Source organism: Oncorhynchus clarkii, chromosome 10 (assembly GCF_045791955.1).
Source record: "Oncorhynchus clarkii lewisi isolate Uvic-CL-2024 chromosome 10, UVic_Ocla_1.0, whole genome shotgun sequence".
Lineage (NCBI taxonomy): Eukaryota > Metazoa > Chordata > Actinopteri > Salmoniformes > Salmonidae > Oncorhynchus > Oncorhynchus clarkii.
In genome coordinates, this window is record NC_092156.1 from 43,144,640 (window position 1) to 43,164,250 (window position 19,611).

Below are 19,611 nucleotides of genomic sequence, written 5' to 3' on the forward strand. Positions count from 1 at the left end.
GTGCTCTGGAAAATGACTCTCTTGGGTCCTACTCGAGGATTCCTGTGCCTACCATCAGTTTTATCTATTGTGTCCCCCTTTCTCCTACCTCCTCCCCGCCCTCCCTTTCTCGCCCTCCCCTCAGTTATGGATGTACAGTGTGTGTACACACACACACACACACACACACACACACACACACACACACACACACACACACACACACACACACACACACACACACACACACACAAGGATGAGAGCGAAGACCAGGATCTTGAACAAGAGATGGGAGCACAGGTTATTGCCAGCTTGTGTAACTACTATGTTCCTTTACAAATAGAACCCGAAGATGTGGCTCGTGGTCCACACTAAACACTGTGTAGAGCTGGAAGAGGGGTTTTACAAGGGACTTTGCAGCCCTAATCTGCGCTAAATGGTTCCCAGAGGTGTGACTGGTGTTAGAGGGAGATATAGCGTACTGAAGCAGGGGGTGGCGAGATGGGGAGAGGAGTTGTGTGAAATTGAGATGAGTGGGAGGCTGCTTAAAGAGGAGAGGAAGATGTTGTGTGCAGGCAAGGCTCGAGACAAATTATCCCTTCATTTCTTACCTCGCTCAGGTGAACATACGTGATTTTTGTTATTATGTTTTATTTTTTTTTAGTCAATGGGATTTGAAATCGTTGCCGCACTCTGCTTCAAAGCGGGATTGTGAATTAGGGGCGTTCAATAAGGATCTAAGGATTTCACAGCTGTGACACTTATTGTCATCATACCCCTCACTGTTCCTCCCCAAACAGTCTCTCTATGCAGTTTAGTGATGAGACATTTGTAGGACCAGGCTAGCAGATAAACAAGGATTTTAATGATGTATGCAGCAGTCTGTTACTGACCACTTAAACATGCATGTACATGAGTCATTTGCATGAATAATACTCAAGCCCTCCAACGCTCATTCTCTCTCTCTCTCTCTCTCTCTCTCTCTCTCGCGCTCTCGCTCTCTCTCTCGCTCTCGCTCTCTCTGTGTGTGTGTACCTGTCTCTCTCTGTGTACCTATCTCGCACATTTGTCTCTCGCACACAAATAGAATTGTACGGCTACATTAATTTCCTAATTTGCATCTGGTGCTGATTTCCACAGCATTTCCTTTTAGGAGGGTTGTGATTCCCTCAAGAAACCAACCACAAAACGTCCAGAATACTGTTTGAGTTCTGTCTATATATTGTGACGAAGCCTAGCTTGTCCAAATGGTATTTTTTTTTTTATCAAATCAAATAGAGACAGACTGTTGTGCATGAAGGTGCTTCTTTTAAGATTTTGAAATTCATATTGGTGGTTTTATGTGGAATGAGTGTCAGTCTCCCATCCACTTTCTCTCGCAAACAGACATCCACCCACACACTCGTCTCCTCTGATCATAGGGTGTGGCTGGGGTAGAGGTGCTTCAGTGTGACGGGGAGTATATATTTTAAATTCAAATGGGAGAGTTAGAATGCTGGTCTGTCCTGTTGAATTACCATGTTTTTCTGCTCAAGTCTCCAGTTGCGAATAGAAAACACCTTGGCTCCACATCTGAGATGGAAAAAGTCAACGCTGTCACTTAAAATTGTTTTCCGTCTGGCTGTCTCACAGGCAAAGCCTCGGGAAGACGTTGGGGGGGGGGGGGGGGCAGATTATAACTTTTTGTCCGTCGATGAAAAAAATGCCGCTACCCTTAACATCGTCCCGCGGCTCAGCACGTCGTCCTCGGCAGCTCAGTCGTAATGCTCAAAGCGTGAGAAAAGTGTTTAGTTCGTCAAGGTAGGGCGGCGTAGGTGTCCAGACATGGACACTCTGAAGCCTGTTTGTGCTGCAGGTACAGTTGTAATGACAAAAAGAACCAGGCGTTCAAGGACTGACCATCAATTATATCAAAGTAATATTTTTTACAGTGTTGAAGCCATAGTGTTTTATTTACATTTGCATGGTTTACAAACGTTGGAATTAAACTAGCTTGACTGAATCTGGTGGGGGGGGGGGGGAACGATTTCTTTGGATGAAAAAAATAAAGGTTCCCCGCACTACAGAGGGCTATATCAGTCGACTAATACAGGATTAGTGAAGTCCCCGGTGCACTAAATTTATATATATTTTTTCATTCAGATTATATATTTTTTTTTGGGGGGGGGGCTTTCAGCACCCTTACTTCCCGCGGCTATGCTCACAGGTAGGGTTTTATATGCAGGGGCAGAAAACGGCTTCGATCGTAATGAAAATGACTTGGATCGTAATGACTACTTAAAATAACTGCTTTACTTTCTTATCCAGCGTATTGGAGATGTCTGAGCTACTTCCGAGATGTTGAACTCCTCCTGAACTTAACTGCACAATTGTATCTACAGCTTAGAACACTCTAGCTTTACCCAAGCTGGTCCTGTTAACTGGGAAGATGTGTTATAGTAGTTTCTAAAAAATAACCACCAAGATCTGCCAATCTGGGCCCGTTGTCCACAAAGTGTCTCAGATTACAAGTGCTGATCTAGGATCAGTTACCCAGCTGTCCATATAATCGTATTTATTATGAGCTAGAAGGCCAAACTGATCCTAGATCAACACTCCTACTCTGAGAGGCTTTGTGTATATGGGCCCAGATATTAACTGGACTTGTCAGCAGTACATGACATATCTGGGCTCTCCGATGTGAACAATGGTTGGTTGTAGAACCGCGGGTCAGTAGTTGCAGCACCGCTAGGCAGAGTTCACATTGTGTTTTGTGTGACTTCTCCAATCAGCATTTTTTTTAATTGGCTGAAACAGGTCAGCAGTTTGCCACTGGCAAGAAAATAGGAAACGGATGCACGCACTTCTCTCACACTATCTCCTTGTCGTCTCACTTATGTGTGAATGTGTGTATCGGCCACTCAATCACACAGCTCATGCTAATTGAGCTCGACTGGGCTTTTGCGGCTATGAACGTGTTCTACAGAGAAGTACATGACAGATGGCATCGATAGACGTAGCATGAACCAACTCCCTGTCGACGGCGTTATCTCCGAGCTCCTCCCCGACGCCAGGCATCTCTTCTGCTCCCCCCCCCAGCCAGTGTCTCTACCCCTTATTCTCCCCATCTCTCTCGCTCCCTCTCTCAGCTAAACAAACACCTCTGTGTTTGCAGATAGGCTGCTTCCTGCTCTTTGCAAACAAACACATGATAATTGACTGGCATCTGATTATCACAGTTGTCTCATGTACCAGTTTTTAAGGCCTGATTTACTCAGCGGTTTGGCATTCAAAGTCGAGACGCTGCTGTTGAGTGGTGGTTGATTTATTTACTGTAGTAATTCATTAATGGTTTAATTTATCTTGTTGAAACAAGTCTCCGGTTGTAATCCCCATGCGTTTGGGTCGTCTATCTCACAGCTTTAGACAAGCAGACATCATTATACCTTTTTTTTTTTTCTCACAATAGTTGTCACTCCCATCTGTCCACACCATACGTGGCATTACCTCCTTCACCATGTGCTATGTTCCCCTGTGCAATGCACTGTGTGCTTTGATAGTTTCTCGTCCTTTTTAAGCCAAATGGCTTTAACATCCACCTGTCCACTGTCAATTTATCCATTTGGTCTTTTTTGTTTTGTTCCTGTTTGTACCTCTGTCCTCTTCACCCTATAAAACACTCTCTTCCAGGTCTCCGATGTTGTCAGCCTCACTGGACTTAGAGGTGTTGTTGGTGTGCAGGTAGCCATGTGTGAGGGCAGGCGGGGGGTGGTCGCTCCCTGTGCTGCTCGCTGAACTGGCTGTTGAGGCACACTGGACCAGCATGCCCTGCACCGACTGGCTCCTCCTGGTCCATATCACACTCAGTCGCTTTGCATATCCGTAGCAGGTTGTCGTGGTGATCTCGCCCACGTCAAAGGAGCAGCTGCGTGTCGGCCCTAGTGACGGGCGATCTCCCCTCCTCGAGTCCTTCACGCGCTCCAACTCCTCCCCCTGGGCCTCAGAGTCTAGGCTGCATATGGAGCCCACCATTTTGTCCAAGTCTCTCTCCTTCTCCTCAGAGCGGCGCAGCTTGAGCTTGCCTGAGTGTTTCGGGGCCTTGTGAGCTCGGGGATGGGGTAAGGTCTGGGAGGTGTTGGCAGGGGAGTAGTACAGTGTCACTCTCTCACTCTCAAGGGTGAAAGGGGGGAATCCTTTCCCCCTCACGACCACCTCCAGGCCTGGCTTCTCACCCTTTCCCTCCCCACTGAGCTGATCTGAGTCAAGCTTTGGCTTGGGCAGTTTCCCAGGCTTGTTCTTGGCTTGGGGTTTGGTTTTCAACGGCAGCGGCTTAGCCTGTTGGCCAAGAATGTTGTTGGGCAGAGCCACCATCATCACGCTCCCATTTCCGTTGGTCTGAGCGTAAACATCCACTCCTTCCTTGGAGGGAAGGAAGTCGTCATGGTGATGGGCAGGGTAGTGGCCCTCGTCTCGACAGTCTCCACAGACACGGTGCCTTACCATCATCGCCACGGTGAACACCAGCAGTGTTACCACGATGACCCCCCCCACCATGACCGTCAGCGTGCCGCCCAGGAAGTGGGCCTGCAGGGATCGGCACTCTGGGAAGTCCTCCTTGGTGCTGAACTGGGTGCAGCCTAGGACCTTGGTGGTGGCCAGGGTGGACACCCCATCGTCAAAGATGGCCAGGACACACAGGCTGTAGTCTGCTCCAGACACCAGGTTCTTCAGCAGGAAAGAGCTGCTTGTAGGCGGTAGAATTCTAGCAGACAGGGAAGGGTGGGGGCGTACAAGAGAAAAGGACATTGAGCCATTTGCTGAGCAGAGAAAGAGGATATCTGAAAGCGGCTAGGAGAGGGAGATAAATCGAATGAAATGCAATAATCTACAGTACAACGCCTAAGCGCTAATGATGATAATGTGCAGCCAGCTAGAGGGAGGGAGGTGTCTGATCTGCTCCTTTGTTGTGTAAATGGCCTTAATCAATAATACTCTGCTGTAGAGGGAGAAGGGTAATGGAGACTATGAAGGATATTCAGGGTAACAGGAGGCCGACTTTACCGGAGTCTATTTCCCCCCCCCTCCTCAGAAACGTGTCATGCCAAGCAATGTCAAGCTAGTCAAGACCAAGGTGATGACACATACTCACACCCCAATTACCACCGCGCCCGTCTCCCTACTTTCAATCTCACCTGGCTGGCAGATAACATTCCTTGAGCCCTGGCTCTACCTCCGTTCCTCCACACTATCCTCAAATTATCTCTAGCTTTGGGTTACAAATCACTTTAATGCGTTTACTTGTGTACATTCAGACATTGTAATGGAAATTGGAAAGATGGGCTTTACTCGAAACATTAACTCCAAATGCGCAAGCTATTATCCCCATGGGTTTATATTCTGTGAATAACTTTTCAATTGTAAGCTCTATTGAAAACCTCTCACAGGGATGTGCTGTTCAAACCAATTAGGGACGCAGTCCCGGCGGAAGGTAAAACTTAATGTTTGCTGTCATCCCTCTTTTATTTAGCAATGAAGACGACATATGCCTTGGCGTGTTCTCGGCACCGAAACGGTGTATTTGCATACTTTAACTTTGATCTCAGGTAGGCTTAACAAGCAGTTCACCTGTCCTTTTTGAGACGTCAGGGGAGTTATGAGCCGCCAAACGATTATAGCGGCAATTCCCATTTGTCCTCTTTGAGAACATGTCCGATATCCATCAGGGGAGAAGGATGAAGAGTTAAATCATCCTGGCTACTTGCTAAAGGGGTATGAGACTGGCCTTAACCGTCGCTTCAGTCTGTCTGCGCAGCACCTCGTTATAAGGCTCCAATTTATCTGCTCTTATTTTCATTTTTCTTTCTCTCCCCTCCATTGTCCGTGGTCATACACAGATTCTCGTGCAAGGAGTGTGTTAGATTGAACAAAACGACCTGTTTCTTGATGACTTATTCCATGAACATGACAGGCTGGAGATGCAGTTCCCTAGAAAAAAGCGGCAAACGGAGAGTGCGAGAGCTGGAAATGACGGATTGGGAGGCTTTCTTCCTGTTTTTCATTTTCCTTCTGACAGCATTCCGAGTGTGTGTGTGTGTGTGTGCGTCAGTGTGTGTGCGCGTGTCAGTGTGTTTGTCGACACGATGTCCCGACAAGTCCTTGAGAATCTTTCAGTATTTTATATAAAACACTGCATCTCTATTTAGCTACCTCTCCCTACTTCCACAAACTGAAGTGAGTGGGTTCAGTGTTCCCTCGACCCAAACCCCCCCCATCTCCCTATTTATCTCCATTTCAGTCAGCGGAATGGGATGTGACACTGTCCTCAGATCTGCAGCTTGCGCTCTTATAAGGAGTTCATCCTCCTTTTCCCCCGAGTCTTCAGGCTCTCTCCTTCCACTGCCCCATCTCCCTTCCGTTCCCTCTATAAATACCTTGCCCTCTTTCATACTTCTTTTACAGTCCACTATGACTGCTCTCTTTTGTTTCATGTGTCAGGGATGGTGTGTCATGTTCATCACCCCTGGTCCCTGTGACTCAAGAACACCGAGAACTCTGGTAAATGTAGAACCACAGGGGCGTTTTAGAACATGACAGTGTTACAATAGAGGAGAACAAAGGGGTGTTTTTGTTTTTTTAGTGTTTTTTGTTTGTTTTTTTGCATCTAGCCTCATTGATGATCTATTCGTGCTTGGCCAATTGGGAACTGGCTCTCAGGTTGTGCACAATTTGCTTTGTTACTGAGAGGAGCTTACCTGTACACCAGGGCGTCATCTGCAGTGCAGTTGTACTGGATCTGGTACATCCACACCAGGTACGGCCCAGTGGCCCGGCCCAGGACCCAGCGCACCTGGGCAGAGGTGGCGGTCACCCCAAGGACCCCCACCAAACGCTCACTGGTACTGGCTTCTCCATCCCGCCTCTCTCCGCTCTCCCCCTCTCCTGTGGCGTTCTTTACCGAACCACCACCACCCTTCCCGTTCCTTCCAGACTCTCCTGTTCTCCCACTGGAAATGTCTGAGGAGCCTGGGTCTCCACGAGGGTTGGTGAGGGGGACAGTGTTGTTGCCGCGGTGAGGGAGGGGGATGATCTTGAGGTCTATCAGGGCTGTAGCCTCCCCGGCAGCGTTGATGGCGATGCAGGTGTAAGCCCCGTCGTCACGCGCCCGTGTCACAAGCACGTCCAGGGTGCCATTGTAGTAGGAGTACACACGGCTGGAGTTGGCCACGATGCGGTCGTCAGGGGAGATCCAGTGAATGATGGGCTCCGGGTCACCAATGGCACGGCACCTCAGCGTGGCCCTCTGGCCCTCCAGCACCCACAGCTTGTTGGAGTGGCGTGTGATGAGCGGAGGCTCACAGGTGAACTCCTCCTCTGGGATGGACCAAAAGTAGCGCCCAGCCAGGTGGACGGGGGTGGCACACGTCTCCATGTCGTCGCCGCGGATCAGCCGCCTCAGCCACAGCAGCTCACAGTTACAGTGCAGGGGGTTCCCCCCGAAGCTCAGGCTGATGACAGCGCTGTAGGGCGTGGGGCTGACCACGCCCGTCTGGGAGCGGGAGAACAAGGGGTCGGGGGGCAGCGTCTGCAGCCGGTTGGATGTCATATCCAGGCGGGCCAGCTTGTAGAGTTCGCCGAAGGAGCCCTCAGCGATCTGGTCTATGAGGTTGTGGTCCAGGTTGAGGGTGTGCAGGCTGGCCATGTTCTGGATGGCCTCCCAGGGGACCTTCCTCAGGTTGTTGTAGGACAGGTCCAGATCCTCCAGCGTCTGCAGGAAGTCATCGAAGGCCTCGGCGGAGACGTCGGTCAGCTGGTTGTTGTTGATGATGAGGTGCTGTAGGTTGGTCAGGCCGGACAGGTCTCTTGGCCCCACTATGGTCAGCCGGTTGGTGTCCAGGTGCAGTGAGCGCAGGCTCTCCAGGTCAGCAAAGGACAGGGGCCGCAGGGTGTGGATGGTGTTCCTGGACAGAGTCAGTTCTACCAGGCCTGACATGTTGGCAAAGTCCACCCTGCCCACCTCCAGGATGAAGTTATCTGCCAGACGGAGCTCCACGGTGCGCCGGTCAATGTCAGGAGGGACGAACAGCAGGCCCTTGTTGACGCAGAGCGTGCTCAGAGACTCTGAGAGGTTTCGACACACACAGTGGAAGGGACAGATGGAGACCATGCCCCAGGTCTCTCCAGCAGACACGCCTGGGCCAAGTAGCGCAGGGAAGACACAAGAACCAGTCACCACAGCCAGCCAGACTACCGTCTGTGGGGTCAGAGGGCAGGCAGGGGGTCTCAGGGAAGGTTTGGTCACCTTTGCCTTGAGTTTAGGAGGGGGTACTGTTCTGTCTGGGTGGACCCCTTTTAGAGAGGAGCTTTGCTTTGAAGGCTTCCAATAGTATTTTGAGTGGTGTGGCGCCAGGTATGGGTGTAGTATTTGTGAGTTGGATTTAGGCATTGTTGTGCTGGTTATTCACCTGTGGAAGTAGAAATGGGACATTGTTAGATCCCTCTGGTTCATTGTTGTTTTTATTGATCCAGTGGCGTTTAGATCTAACAGTGCATTAGAGGTATTGGATTGTGCAGATGGTATTCAGAGTTTTAGATATTGACAATCCACAAACATGTCGGTCAACACCACCTTTTATAATCTGTGTTGGTATGGTTCAGCTGCTATGTTTTGTGTAGGCCTATGTGTGTGTTTTGCAAGTGTAATTTCAGTGAGATATGAGGCCAGATTGAATATGAACCTTCCAAGCCTGGGATGTTTTCCCCTTACAAGACACTGTTCAGTGGTTCTGGGATGTGGCCATGTCTACTGAATCACAATGTTCCTGGGGCCAAGTGTCCTTTTTGTTTGTTCTCACCCCCACACTGCCTACTGTGTTGTCACGAGGGATTGCCCCATTAACCTGATGCATTACTGTATGTGATGTCGTTGTGTGACGTCGTGTGTGTGTGTGTGTGTGTGTGTGTGTGTGTGTCTTAAGTGTGAACATTAACACCCATCTAATGAGATGGAATAATAGGGTTGAAAACCTGACCAGGAAAGGCAGGCCCTAAGTGAAGTTGAATAGTGGTTTGTGGTGCGACTGACTCCAGGTCATTATGTGCAAATGGACTTTGAATGGAAGCCTAGTCGCTTGAATTGTCTGAGTTACATCACAAGGCTGATGATTGTGATTAATGTGACAGTGTTGTGCTTTTCCTCGGCGGCTGCATTTCGCCAGGTTGAGAATGATTCAATTTGTGCTCGTTTGAGCCTTATGCAAGGCAGGCGTCTTCCGCTGTCACGCTCACAGTTAGTGCATGTGTTTGAGGAAGAGTAAGAGGGTGAGATGAAGGACCCACAAGGGAAATAATGGATGCAACCTATAAATACCTATTCGTGGTAGACTGTTTGTCTCTACGCGTGCCATGCATGGCGTAATGATCTACATAGACGCCTTACCGACAAATGGTGTAAGGTGGGGTTGAGGTGTGTGCAGTAATATTTTATGCTTTGATAAAAAGCCCTTGACTGGATTACCAGAAATCTGTTTATGGGGCTTCCCCTTAAACCTGTATGTCTGAGGGGGGAGAGGGATGCATGGTAACGGGGTTAATTCACCATCGAATTAGTCTAATGAGCATGACGTTATGTCCCACACCTTTTTGTCTGAGGGTTTGAATGGATTGCGCACCCCCCCCCCCCCCCCCTTAGTTCATAGTCAGTGACTGAGGCGTGCACGGGATTGGTTTGTCCCCTACAGTAGGTGGCTTGTAGAGGTGAGTGTGAATACCCTGTTCTCCCAAGCAGAATCCCTAGGGCCCCATTTTACATAGCGTTGTTTTAAAGAAAAACCACCTGCTGGCTATAACTTGACAGTCTTTTCAATTTGCTTTAAAGCCTTGTTATACTGTTGGTTTTGCTATGTTTTCCTCTCCTGACTCCATGATTGATGACTAAATGGACCTATTACACCTTTTCTGTGTCACGTCACTGTCCCTCTGTCCACCTATCCATATTCACTTTGACTTGAGCTCAGCTCCCAAATCAACATACCTATGAGAAATTTGATGCCTGTCAGTTTCTCTGTTTACGCAGTAAGGCATGAGAACCCGGGGATTATTGTGTGAATAACTCCTGACTATGGGCTGTTCTAAGGCCCAATGCAGAGCTGTTGCTAGGTCAGTCCATGATATACCTCCTCTGAATGTTGTGCAAGGATTAGCAGAGGGACATGGGCACCGATAATGAATTTCCCGCACAATGTGCATTACAGTCTGAACAGATTGCGAGTTAGATGCTATCTCCTTATGATAAACACAGGGGTCTGTTTTACTGTGAAAACAAATTAATCTTAACTTACAGAAGTTTTGCTGCTTATGCTGTTCAGGATGCCACATCCATTGATTCGTTCTGATAACTGGAGCGTGAATCGAAATAATCCGATTGAGTTTTTCAAGCATGAGCCCGGAGGTTTTCAGAGACAACAAGCTTATGTTTTCTAGATCAACAACAGATTTGAAATGTGTGAAACATTTCATTCTGCTTCACAGCATTTATCCTCCTCTGTCTCTTATCTATTCACTAATTGCAGTCTTCAGTCTTCTCCCAGGACGGTATCCAGTCTCTTCAGTTTACTCTGTAGTTATTGGTATTCAGACCCCTCTTCCTCTCGCTGTCCTTTGCAGAAGCAGCGAGGCTCTAGAACATCCCCAAGCCTGTGTTATCTCCGTGTTGAACAGCCTTTCGCCCTCTCAAACGTCCAAACCCCCCCTCCTCTCTAACCCCCTTTCTCCTCCTAAATGGGCAGTTCAGTTTCCCCACTGTGTGGGAAGGTTAATGATGCCTTCTCACTCCCTGGTTCCTTCCGTCAGGCTGCCTGTTTTGTGTTAGTCCTTCAGACATGCCCAGGGAAAGGAGCGGCGCTGTAGAAGTAGAAGGCTCTCAACCATAGATGTCAACGACCTATAACGATTGCATGGTTCACCTCTGTGGTCGACGCGCTTTTCCACAACTCAATCAATGGCTTGTTTTGACGTTCTTTTCCCCTGCCGTCCTGTGCTGCACTAGTCTGTGATTTGTGGATTTCGCTGCAGCGAGCCTGTGTGTGTGATCGAGAGCGAGACTGCAATGTGTGTGCTACTGAGAGAGGACAGCGGGAGGGGAGTGGGAGGGGGAGGGGGAGAGGGAGCCTGAAGCAGTCCTGGCTTTCGATAGAAGGGGGGGGAAAGATGGAATTGGAATGGCTAGGAGAAAATGCAGAAAAGGAGCGTAGGAGAAATGAATCAAAATGAAGAGGGTGTAGGAGGAGGTAAAGCCAGCAGTTTCACCTCCCCCTTACCATTTATTAGCCAAACAGTCGGGGCCACAGTAAGAGACGGCTTCATTACTGCTTGGATGAAAGCAGTCCGCGATCTATTTACACAAGCCCTTAGAAGATGCAGACTGGTCAGCTTGTTAGCATTTGGTGGTTTCCTATCTGCATTGCCTGTAGAACACTGTTCAAGTAAGAAACATTATGGAGATGCTGTACAGTAGCCTAACCAGGCTTTATGCTAAGGTTTCTGAAATGGGATATTGCAGTGATGGTACTCGTTCGTTACTATCAAGAGGCCTGTTTGTTAAACCAACAATTCTACGTTTGTCATTACATAAATGTTTGCGCTATAATTTGTTGTTTACCTTGAATTATGTTATGATGAAACCAGTTATTCTTAGATTTGTTATTTTCTTGACATGGCCAAATCACTCTAATTTGGCACACAGGAACTAGAGGTCATGAATAAATTGGTCCAAATATAATGGCACTGATTGGCCTTTAGGCGGCACTGTTATAGGCAGTCTCATATAAACCCTCATAGCCGCTGCCCCGTTTGACCTAGAGACTTGAAACTTTCTAAGTAGGCATCTTTCCTCATGCTGAACAAATTTGCCCCAAGGACCATCAGGATAGATTTTCCTCCATCTTGGAATTTAGGGTAAATCTTTGGAACTTCTCATGAACCATTAGTCAAAATGTATGTGGGCCCATAGTACACCTCTTCGTTTGAGAAAAGCTAATGGATTGGATAAGAGATGGCTCTTATTATTGACATATCAGGAAATCAGATTTTACATGTCCATTTTAAATCCTTTGTAAATCTACTCCACAATGGCCTATCAAGTTGAAATGTGTTTAGGGTCATCAAGACATTACCATGATGATGAATCATGTTAAGTTTGGCAGTGAGTCATCTGCTTGACATATCCACTCACTACCAAATGCGGTTGTGAGAGGAAGCCCAGTAGCCGGCAGTGGGAGAAGATGGAACGAGATGGGTTTTGGTCGATATTCTGAAAATATACATTAACAGTCAAAAGTTTGGACGCACCTACAGTGGTTCCTCCTTTAAAAGTTGCGAGCTTACACTATGGGACTTGGGAGGTACCCAGTGTCATGGCTTCATTGCTCCAGACCACCACAAGGGGGAGTTAGAGCTTTCATTATGCATTTGGGTCCCAAGGTTTTTATATGACCAATCCTATCAACTGGTTCCAATGACAAATTTGATGCGAGCCACCCATCCCTGGTGACAAAGATGGCTGACAAAACATTACGGGGGAAGCAAATGTAAGTAGTTATAACGAGTCAAGCAAAAAATGTACAATTGAGAGGAATATGTTAATGTACAGACAAATGATTGCATGTTTTTTTGTCATGAAGTTAATTTACTAACATTGCTATTTAGCAAGTTAGCTGACTAGCTAACATTAGCCAGCTAGCTAGCTAGTGTTATGACATGAGTATGAATTTGTCATTTGTGTTGTTTCATGTTTTAGGGACTCAGCGATGATTTGTTTCATGTTTTAAGGGAGCCAGTGATGATTGTGGGCAGACAGGCTCAGCTCCTGCTCTGATTTATAAACATCTTCATTCTTGGCTAATATGTTGGCATGCATAGCCTTTTTTTACCAATTCTGTTAGTTATTAAAATAGGAATTTTGATATTACCGTTATCAACACACTTGTCACTCCCGTTTCAACAACTCTAAATTGCTTTGGCACAGTAGACTTAACCTCACTAGGGTAGGGGACAGCATTTGGAATTTTGGATGAAAAGCATGCCCAAATTAAACTACCTGCTACTCTGGCCCAGAAGATATGATATGCATATAACTGGTATATTTTGATAGAAAACACTCTAAAGTTTCCAAAACCGTTAGAATAGTGTCTGAGTAGAACAGAACTGATTTGGCAGGTGAAAACCTGAGAAATCCATTCAGGAAGTTTTTTTTGTTTTGTAGTTTTCTATTCGATGCCATTACAGTATCCATTGACTTAGGACTCAATTTGCAGTTCCTATGCCTTACACTAGATGTCAACAGTCTTTAGAAATGGTTTCAGGCTTGTATTCTTATGAGGGAGTAAGACCAGTCTGAATGAGTGGACCCTACCGTGTCGCAGAGCTTTTTCATGCACAATCCCGAGAGAGTGCATTTCTTGTTTACCTTTTATATTGACTACGTTATTGTCCGGTTGAAATATTATAGATCATTTAGGCTAAAAACAACCTGAGGTTGGATATAAACATCGTTTGACATGTTTCTATGAACTTTACGGATACAATTTGGATTTTTTTGTCTGCCTGTTTTGACTGCGTTTGAGCCTGTGGATTACTGAAGAAAACGCACGAACAAAACAGAATTTTTGGATATAAAGAGACTTTATCGAACAAAAGGAACATTTATTGAGTAAATGAATGTCTTCTGAGTGCCACCATATGAAGATCATCAAAGGTAAGGGATTAATTTTATCTCTATTTCTGAGTTTTGTAACGCTTCTGCTTGGCTGGTTACTGTGTAATAATTTGTCAACTGGGCTATGTTCTGGGCTAGGAATGCTTTCGCCGAAAAGCATTTTATAAATCTGACACCGTGGTTGGATTAATAACCTCTTGAGGATAGGGAGACGCTAGCGTCTCAACTGGCCAATTGCCAGGGGAAATGCAGAGCGCCAGATTCAAATAAAATGCTATACATTTCAAACTTTTATTAAATCACACGTAAGATACTCAATTAAAGCTACACTCGTTGTGAATCCAGCCAACATGTCAGATTTTAAAAATGCTTTTTGGCGAAAGCATAAGAAGCTATTATCTGATAGCATGCACCCATCTGCTCCAGAAGTAAACAAAAGAGCTAGCATAGCAGGCGCTACACAAAACGCTGAAATAAAATATAAATATGCATTACCTTTGACTAGCTTCTTTTGTTGGCACTCCAATATGTCCCATAACCATCACAATTGGTCCTTTTGTACGAGCCCGTTTGATCCATAAAAAAAACAGCTTATTTCAAAAGTTGCCTATAAACTTTGCCAAAATATTTCAAACTACTTTTGTAATACAACGTTAGGTATTTGTAAACGTTAATAATCGATCAAATTGTAGACGGGGCAATCTGTATTCAATACATGAACGAAAAGAAAAAAGCTCTGCTCTTCACTTCTTGTGCACCTCAGAAAAGTACCCCCCGTTCCGAGTTTGCCTACTTCCTGATAAAACAAAGGAATAATCTCAGCCATATTCCAAAGACTGGCGACATTGTGTGGAAGCGGTAGGAACTGGAAATAGATTGCTATTAAATATCCAATGGCAAAGACAATATAGGGAAGAGAGATGGGGAAAAAATTAAACATTCTGAACAGTTAGTTCGGGGTTTTGCCTGCTACATAAGTTCTGTTATACTCACAGACATGATTCAAATAGTTTTAGAAACTGTTTTAGAGTGTTTTCTTTCCAAATCTATGAATAATATGCATGTCTTATATTCTTGGCATGAGTAGCAGGAAGTTGAAATTGGGCATGCTATTTATCCAAAAGTGAAAATTCTGCCCCCTAGCTTTGAGGTTAACAAGAAGTTAATCTTTAAACCTATGTAAAATACGTTTTGTTTTCTGAATTTTTATAATGACCATTTCTGTATTTGATTTTGGCGCTCTGCAATCTCACTGGATGTTGGCCAGGTCTAGAGAGGTTAATGTTGCATAAAACTTTGAAAGATCCGTTTCATAGGACACAATCAAAGTTAACATACAGTACCAGTCAAAAGTTTGGACACACCTACTCATCCAAGGGTTTTTATTTTATTTTTTACAATTTTATACATTATAGAATAATAGGGAAGACATCAAAACTATAAAATAACACAAATGGAATCATGTAATTACCGTAAGTGTTAAACAAATAATTAATATTCAGTGGATGTAGAGGGTGCAACAGGTAGCACCTCAGGAGTAAATGTCAGTTGGCTTTTCATAGCCAATCATTCAGATTTAGAGACAGCAGGTGCGGTAGAGAGAGTCCAAAACAGCAAGTCCGCGACAAGGTAGCACATCCAGTGAACAGGTCAGGGTTCCATAGCGGCAGGCAGAACAGTTTAAACTGGAGCAGCAGCAGCATGGCCAGGTGGACTGGGGACAGCAAGGAGTCATCAGGTCAGGTAGTCCAGAGGCATGGTTCTAGGGCTCAGATCCTCAGAGAGAGAGAGACAGACTGAGGTTGGAACCGAAAATCTCCAATTTGGACTCATCATACCGAAGGACAGATTTCCACCGGTCTAATGTGCATTGCTCGTGTTTCTTGGCCCAAGCAAGTCTCTTCTTCTTATTGGCGTCATTTAGTAGTGGTTTCTTTGCAGCAATTCGACCATGAAGGCCTGATCCAAGCCGTCTCCCTCTGAACAGTTGATGTTGAGATGTCTGTTACTTGAACTATGTGAAGCATTTATTTGGGCTGCAATTTCTGAGGCTGGAAACGAATGAACTTATCCTCTGCAGCAGAGGTAACTCTGGGTCTTCCTTTCCTGTGGCGGTCCTCATGAGCGCCAGATTCGTCATAGCGCTTGATGGTTTTTGCGACTGCACTTGAAGAAACTTTCAAAGTTCTTGACATTTTCCGAATTGACTGACCTTTATGTCTTTAAAGTAATGATGGACTGTCAATTCTCTTTGCTTATTTGAGCTGTTCTTGACATAATATGCAGTTGTTCTTTTACCAAATAGGGACGTCTTCTGTATACCACCCTTACCTTGACACAACACAACTGATTGGCTCAAACGCATTAAGAAGGAAAGAAATGACACAAATTAACTTTCAACAAGGCACACCTTTTAATTGAGATCATTCCAGGTGACTACCCCATGAAGCTGGTTAAGAGAATGCCAAGAGTGTGCAAAGCTGTCAAGGCAAAGGGTGACTACTTTTAAGAATCTCATATTTATTTAACATTCTTCATAGTTTTGATGTCTTCACTATTGTTCTACAATTTAGAAAATGGTAAGAATAAAGAAAAACCCTTGAATGAGTAGGGGTTCTAAAACTTTTGACCGGTAGGTGTAAAGTGACTAACAGGATAGATGGTTTTGAGAAAGAATTGTTACTGCATTCAAATGTGGCAGCACTGTACCTTTGTCACTGTTATCCTGTGAACCCCGTTCATTGCTGCTCACCGCTATTTATTATTATTAATTGTATTATTTTATTTGCTTACATTGGTGTTTTCAATAGGCCACTAGGCTGTAAATAGGCACTAAGTGCAATGGTCAGGTCAATCTGAGGAAGATGTCAGCTTGACGACGAAGCATCAGTCAGCTGTACTCATCTTGAACAATGGATGAGCTAAAATACATCTCTGCCTTTTTTTTTGATTGCTCAAACTTCTTTCTGCCTTAAATGAGTACTTTCTGAAGCTTTTCTTGGTAAGCCATTCTCCTCTTATGAAATATTCAACATTTTGATAAATTTTATATTAAAAGTCATTATACATTTTTTAACAAGTTGATCGCAAAGTTCCCCAATGCGCCTTGAATGTTAACTTGTGGTCGAGGGATATCTGATTGTTCAGCAGTTTTTTGAGCGAATAAAGAAGATTGTAATACTTGCTTGTTTTCCATGCAGTGGTCTGGGGCTGTACGGTATGGCATTCGAAAGAATCGATTGCGGATGATAAAGACGAACACAGAGGACTACAGTAGGATTCTCAACCCAAACAGAAGGGATTAAGGTTAATACAGGTTAACACCAGCGCTATAGCTGAATCTGACAGCATGGCTTTTTACCCTGAATTTGAGGGAATGAGACAAAGGAGAGGAGGGAAGACTTAGCCCCATCTTCCTCCTCCTCCCAATGGTTCCTCTCATCCTTGTTTTTATTCTACTCTGGGCTAGTTTGGGGTTTTTAGGTGAGGGGAGTGACTCCACCTCAGCCAGACATACACTGGGGATATATATAGAGGACTTGGTACAGTCTAACACCCACCCTACAGTGAAACTGTTGTATGCATCAAACCAATGAGAGCTTGGTCATGCTGGCCTCCTGACACAAACATAATGGTTATTTAGTCTACTTATTTACTCTGGTGTATATGAAGACGTGACATGGGTCTTTCACCACAGACCTAACTCTCATTTTGACTATTGTGTATAATTTAGATGAAAAATGTGTGAATCTAATCTAGCTGCAGGAAATTTGTGGAATGATTTACCTGGTGAAGCTGCAGAGGGAAATTGATTTTGCTTCAATCCATAGTTATTCAGCCTGGACAATGGTGGATGCACGTCCCATGGCAGAGGATCTATTCTAGACCATGGACAGCAGTGCCTGGCACTCTGAACCTTACAGAACAGTACTGTCAGAGAGTGTAGAAAAAACCCACTGAGGCTGGCAATTTTCACAACACTGTCAGAACTTTTGCCAGTTGACAAATTGGTGAATATTTTTGAGGCAAACTGACCTGATTTTTTGTTTTGTTTTGTGTGTGCCTTTCTCTTAATCATGAATGGCTAATTTGGAAGCGGTTTCATGGATGCGTAATTGATCACTGAGTCCAAAGAAGAGGCCTTGAAGCGTTTCCCAGATGCATTGTCCTCAAAGGGCTGTTTTTTTCCCCTTCCCGCCCACTTGAAGCAGTCATTCTGAAAACGTAATATATATTAAACTAGGTTTGTTCTTGATGGTTTCCCAAGTTATTAACAGCAAGACTCACAAAACAGTTAGTAGAGAGCAGGGAGTGTCAGGGCACAAGCTACATCTCATATTCTTACATAACTAGAGAACAAGAACGATCCAATTTGTATGTTTTATTTACATCACCATTGAATACCAAATTTAATGAACTGCAGCATACTGTAATCATAACCATCATCCTGATGCAACCATGATGGACTCATTTTGCCCATCTCAAAGTTTACAAACTTACTTTGGTTTTTGAACCAAAGTTTTCAAAGCAGACCTGCTCATACAGTGCATTCAGTGTTCAGACCCCTTTATCCATGATTTGTTATGTAACAGACTTAATCTAAAATGGATTAGGTAAAAATGCCTCATCAATCTACACACAATACCCCATAATGACAAAGTGAATACAACAGGTTTTTAGACATTTTTGCTAATGTATTAAAAATAAACATACCTTATTTATATAAGTATTCAGACCCTTTGCTATCAGACTCAATTGAGCTCAGGTGCATCCTGTTTCCATTGATCATCCTTGATGTTTCTCCAACTTGATTGGAATCCACCATGTGGTAAATTCAATTAATTGGACATGGTTTGGAAAGGCACACACCTCTCTTTATAAGGTACCACAGTTGACAGTGCATGTCAGAGCAAACACCAAGCCATGAGGTCGAGGGAATTGTCCATAGAGCTCCGAGACAGGAATGTCGAGGCACAGATCTGGGGAAGGGTACAAAATAAATTCCACAGCATTGAATGTCCCCAAGAACACAGTGGCCTCCATCATTCTTAAATTGAAGAAGTTTGGAACCACCTAGACTCTTCTTACAGCTGGCTACCTGGCCAAACTGAGCAATCAGGGGAGAAGTGCCTTGGTCAGGGAGGTGACAAAGAACCTGATGGATACTCTGACAGAGCTCCGGAGTTCCTGTGTGGAGATGGGATAACCTTCCAGAAGTACAACCATCTCTGCAGCACTCCACCAATCAGGCCTTAATGGTAGAGTAGCCAGACGGAAACCACTCCTCAGGCACCATAAGAACTCTGACCATGAGAAACAAGATTCCTGGTCTGATGAAACCTAGATTGAACTCTTTGGCTAGAATGCCATCCGTCACGGCTGGAAGAAACCTGGCACCATCCCTACGGTGAAGCATGGTGGTGGCAGCATCATGCTGTGGGGATGTTTTTCATTGGCAGGGACTGGGAGACTATTCAGGATCGAGGCAAAGATGAACAGAGCAAAGTACAAAGATCCTTGATGAAAACCTGCTCTAGAGCGTTCAGGACCTTAGACTGGGTTCGACAGTTCACCTTCCAACAGGACAACAACCCTAAGCACACAGCCAAGACAACACAGGAGTGGCTTCGGGACAAGTCTCAGAGTGGCTCAGCCAGAGCCCGGACTTGAACCCGATCAAACATTTCTGGGAAGACCTAAAAATAGCTATGCAGCGACGCTCCCCATCCAACTTGACAGAGCTTGAGAGGATATGCAGAGAAAAATTGGGAGAAACTCCCCAAATACAGGTGTGCCAAGCTTGTAGCGTCATACCCAAGAAGACTTGAGGCTGTAATTGCTGTCAAAGGTTCTTCAACAAAGTACTGAATAAAGAATCTGAATACTTATGTAAATGTCATATTTCATTTTTAAATATTTTTTTTTATACATTTGCGAACATT

At 45.1% G+C, this 19,611-nt stretch overlaps 2 protein-coding genes across 4 annotated transcripts in view; one reads left to right on the forward strand and one right to left on the reverse strand.

Moving 5' to 3' along the window:
* Positions 1-19,611, forward strand: part of LOC139418545 (pyruvate carboxylase, mitochondrial-like) — a 96,356-nt gene that overhangs the window by 51,159 nt on the left and 25,586 nt on the right. The window lies entirely within an intron of this gene.
* On the reverse strand, positions 2,130-10,901 carry LOC139418546 (leucine-rich repeat and fibronectin type-III domain-containing protein 4-like). 2 transcript variants are annotated; one of them, XM_071168097.1, is made up of 3 exons: positions 10,296-10,901; positions 6,711-8,420; positions 2,130-4,720 (listed from the first exon to the last, which is right to left on the reverse strand). In XM_071168097.1, exons 2-3 carry the CDS (start codon positions 8,399-8,401, stop codon positions 3,628-3,630), a joined length of 2,784 nt encoding a protein of 927 aa, XP_071024198.1. In that variant the 5' UTR covers positions 8,402-8,420; positions 10,296-10,901; the 3' UTR covers positions 2,130-3,627. The 2 variants fall into 2 exon arrangements, with proteins under 2 accessions (XP_071024198.1, XP_071024199.1); XM_071168098.1 differs by lacking the exon at positions 10,296-10,901 and having other exon boundaries at positions 3,531-4,720; positions 6,711-8,532.

Coding starts and splice junctions, on each gene's coding strand:
- LOC139418546 (XM_071168097.1), bottom strand. CDS start 8,401: ATGCCTAAATCCAACTCACAAATACTACACCCATACCTGGCGCCACAC. Junction 4,721..6,710: donor GATGACGCCCTGGTGTACAG/GTAAGCTCCTCT, acceptor CCTGTCTGCTAG/AATTCTACCGCCTACAAGCA.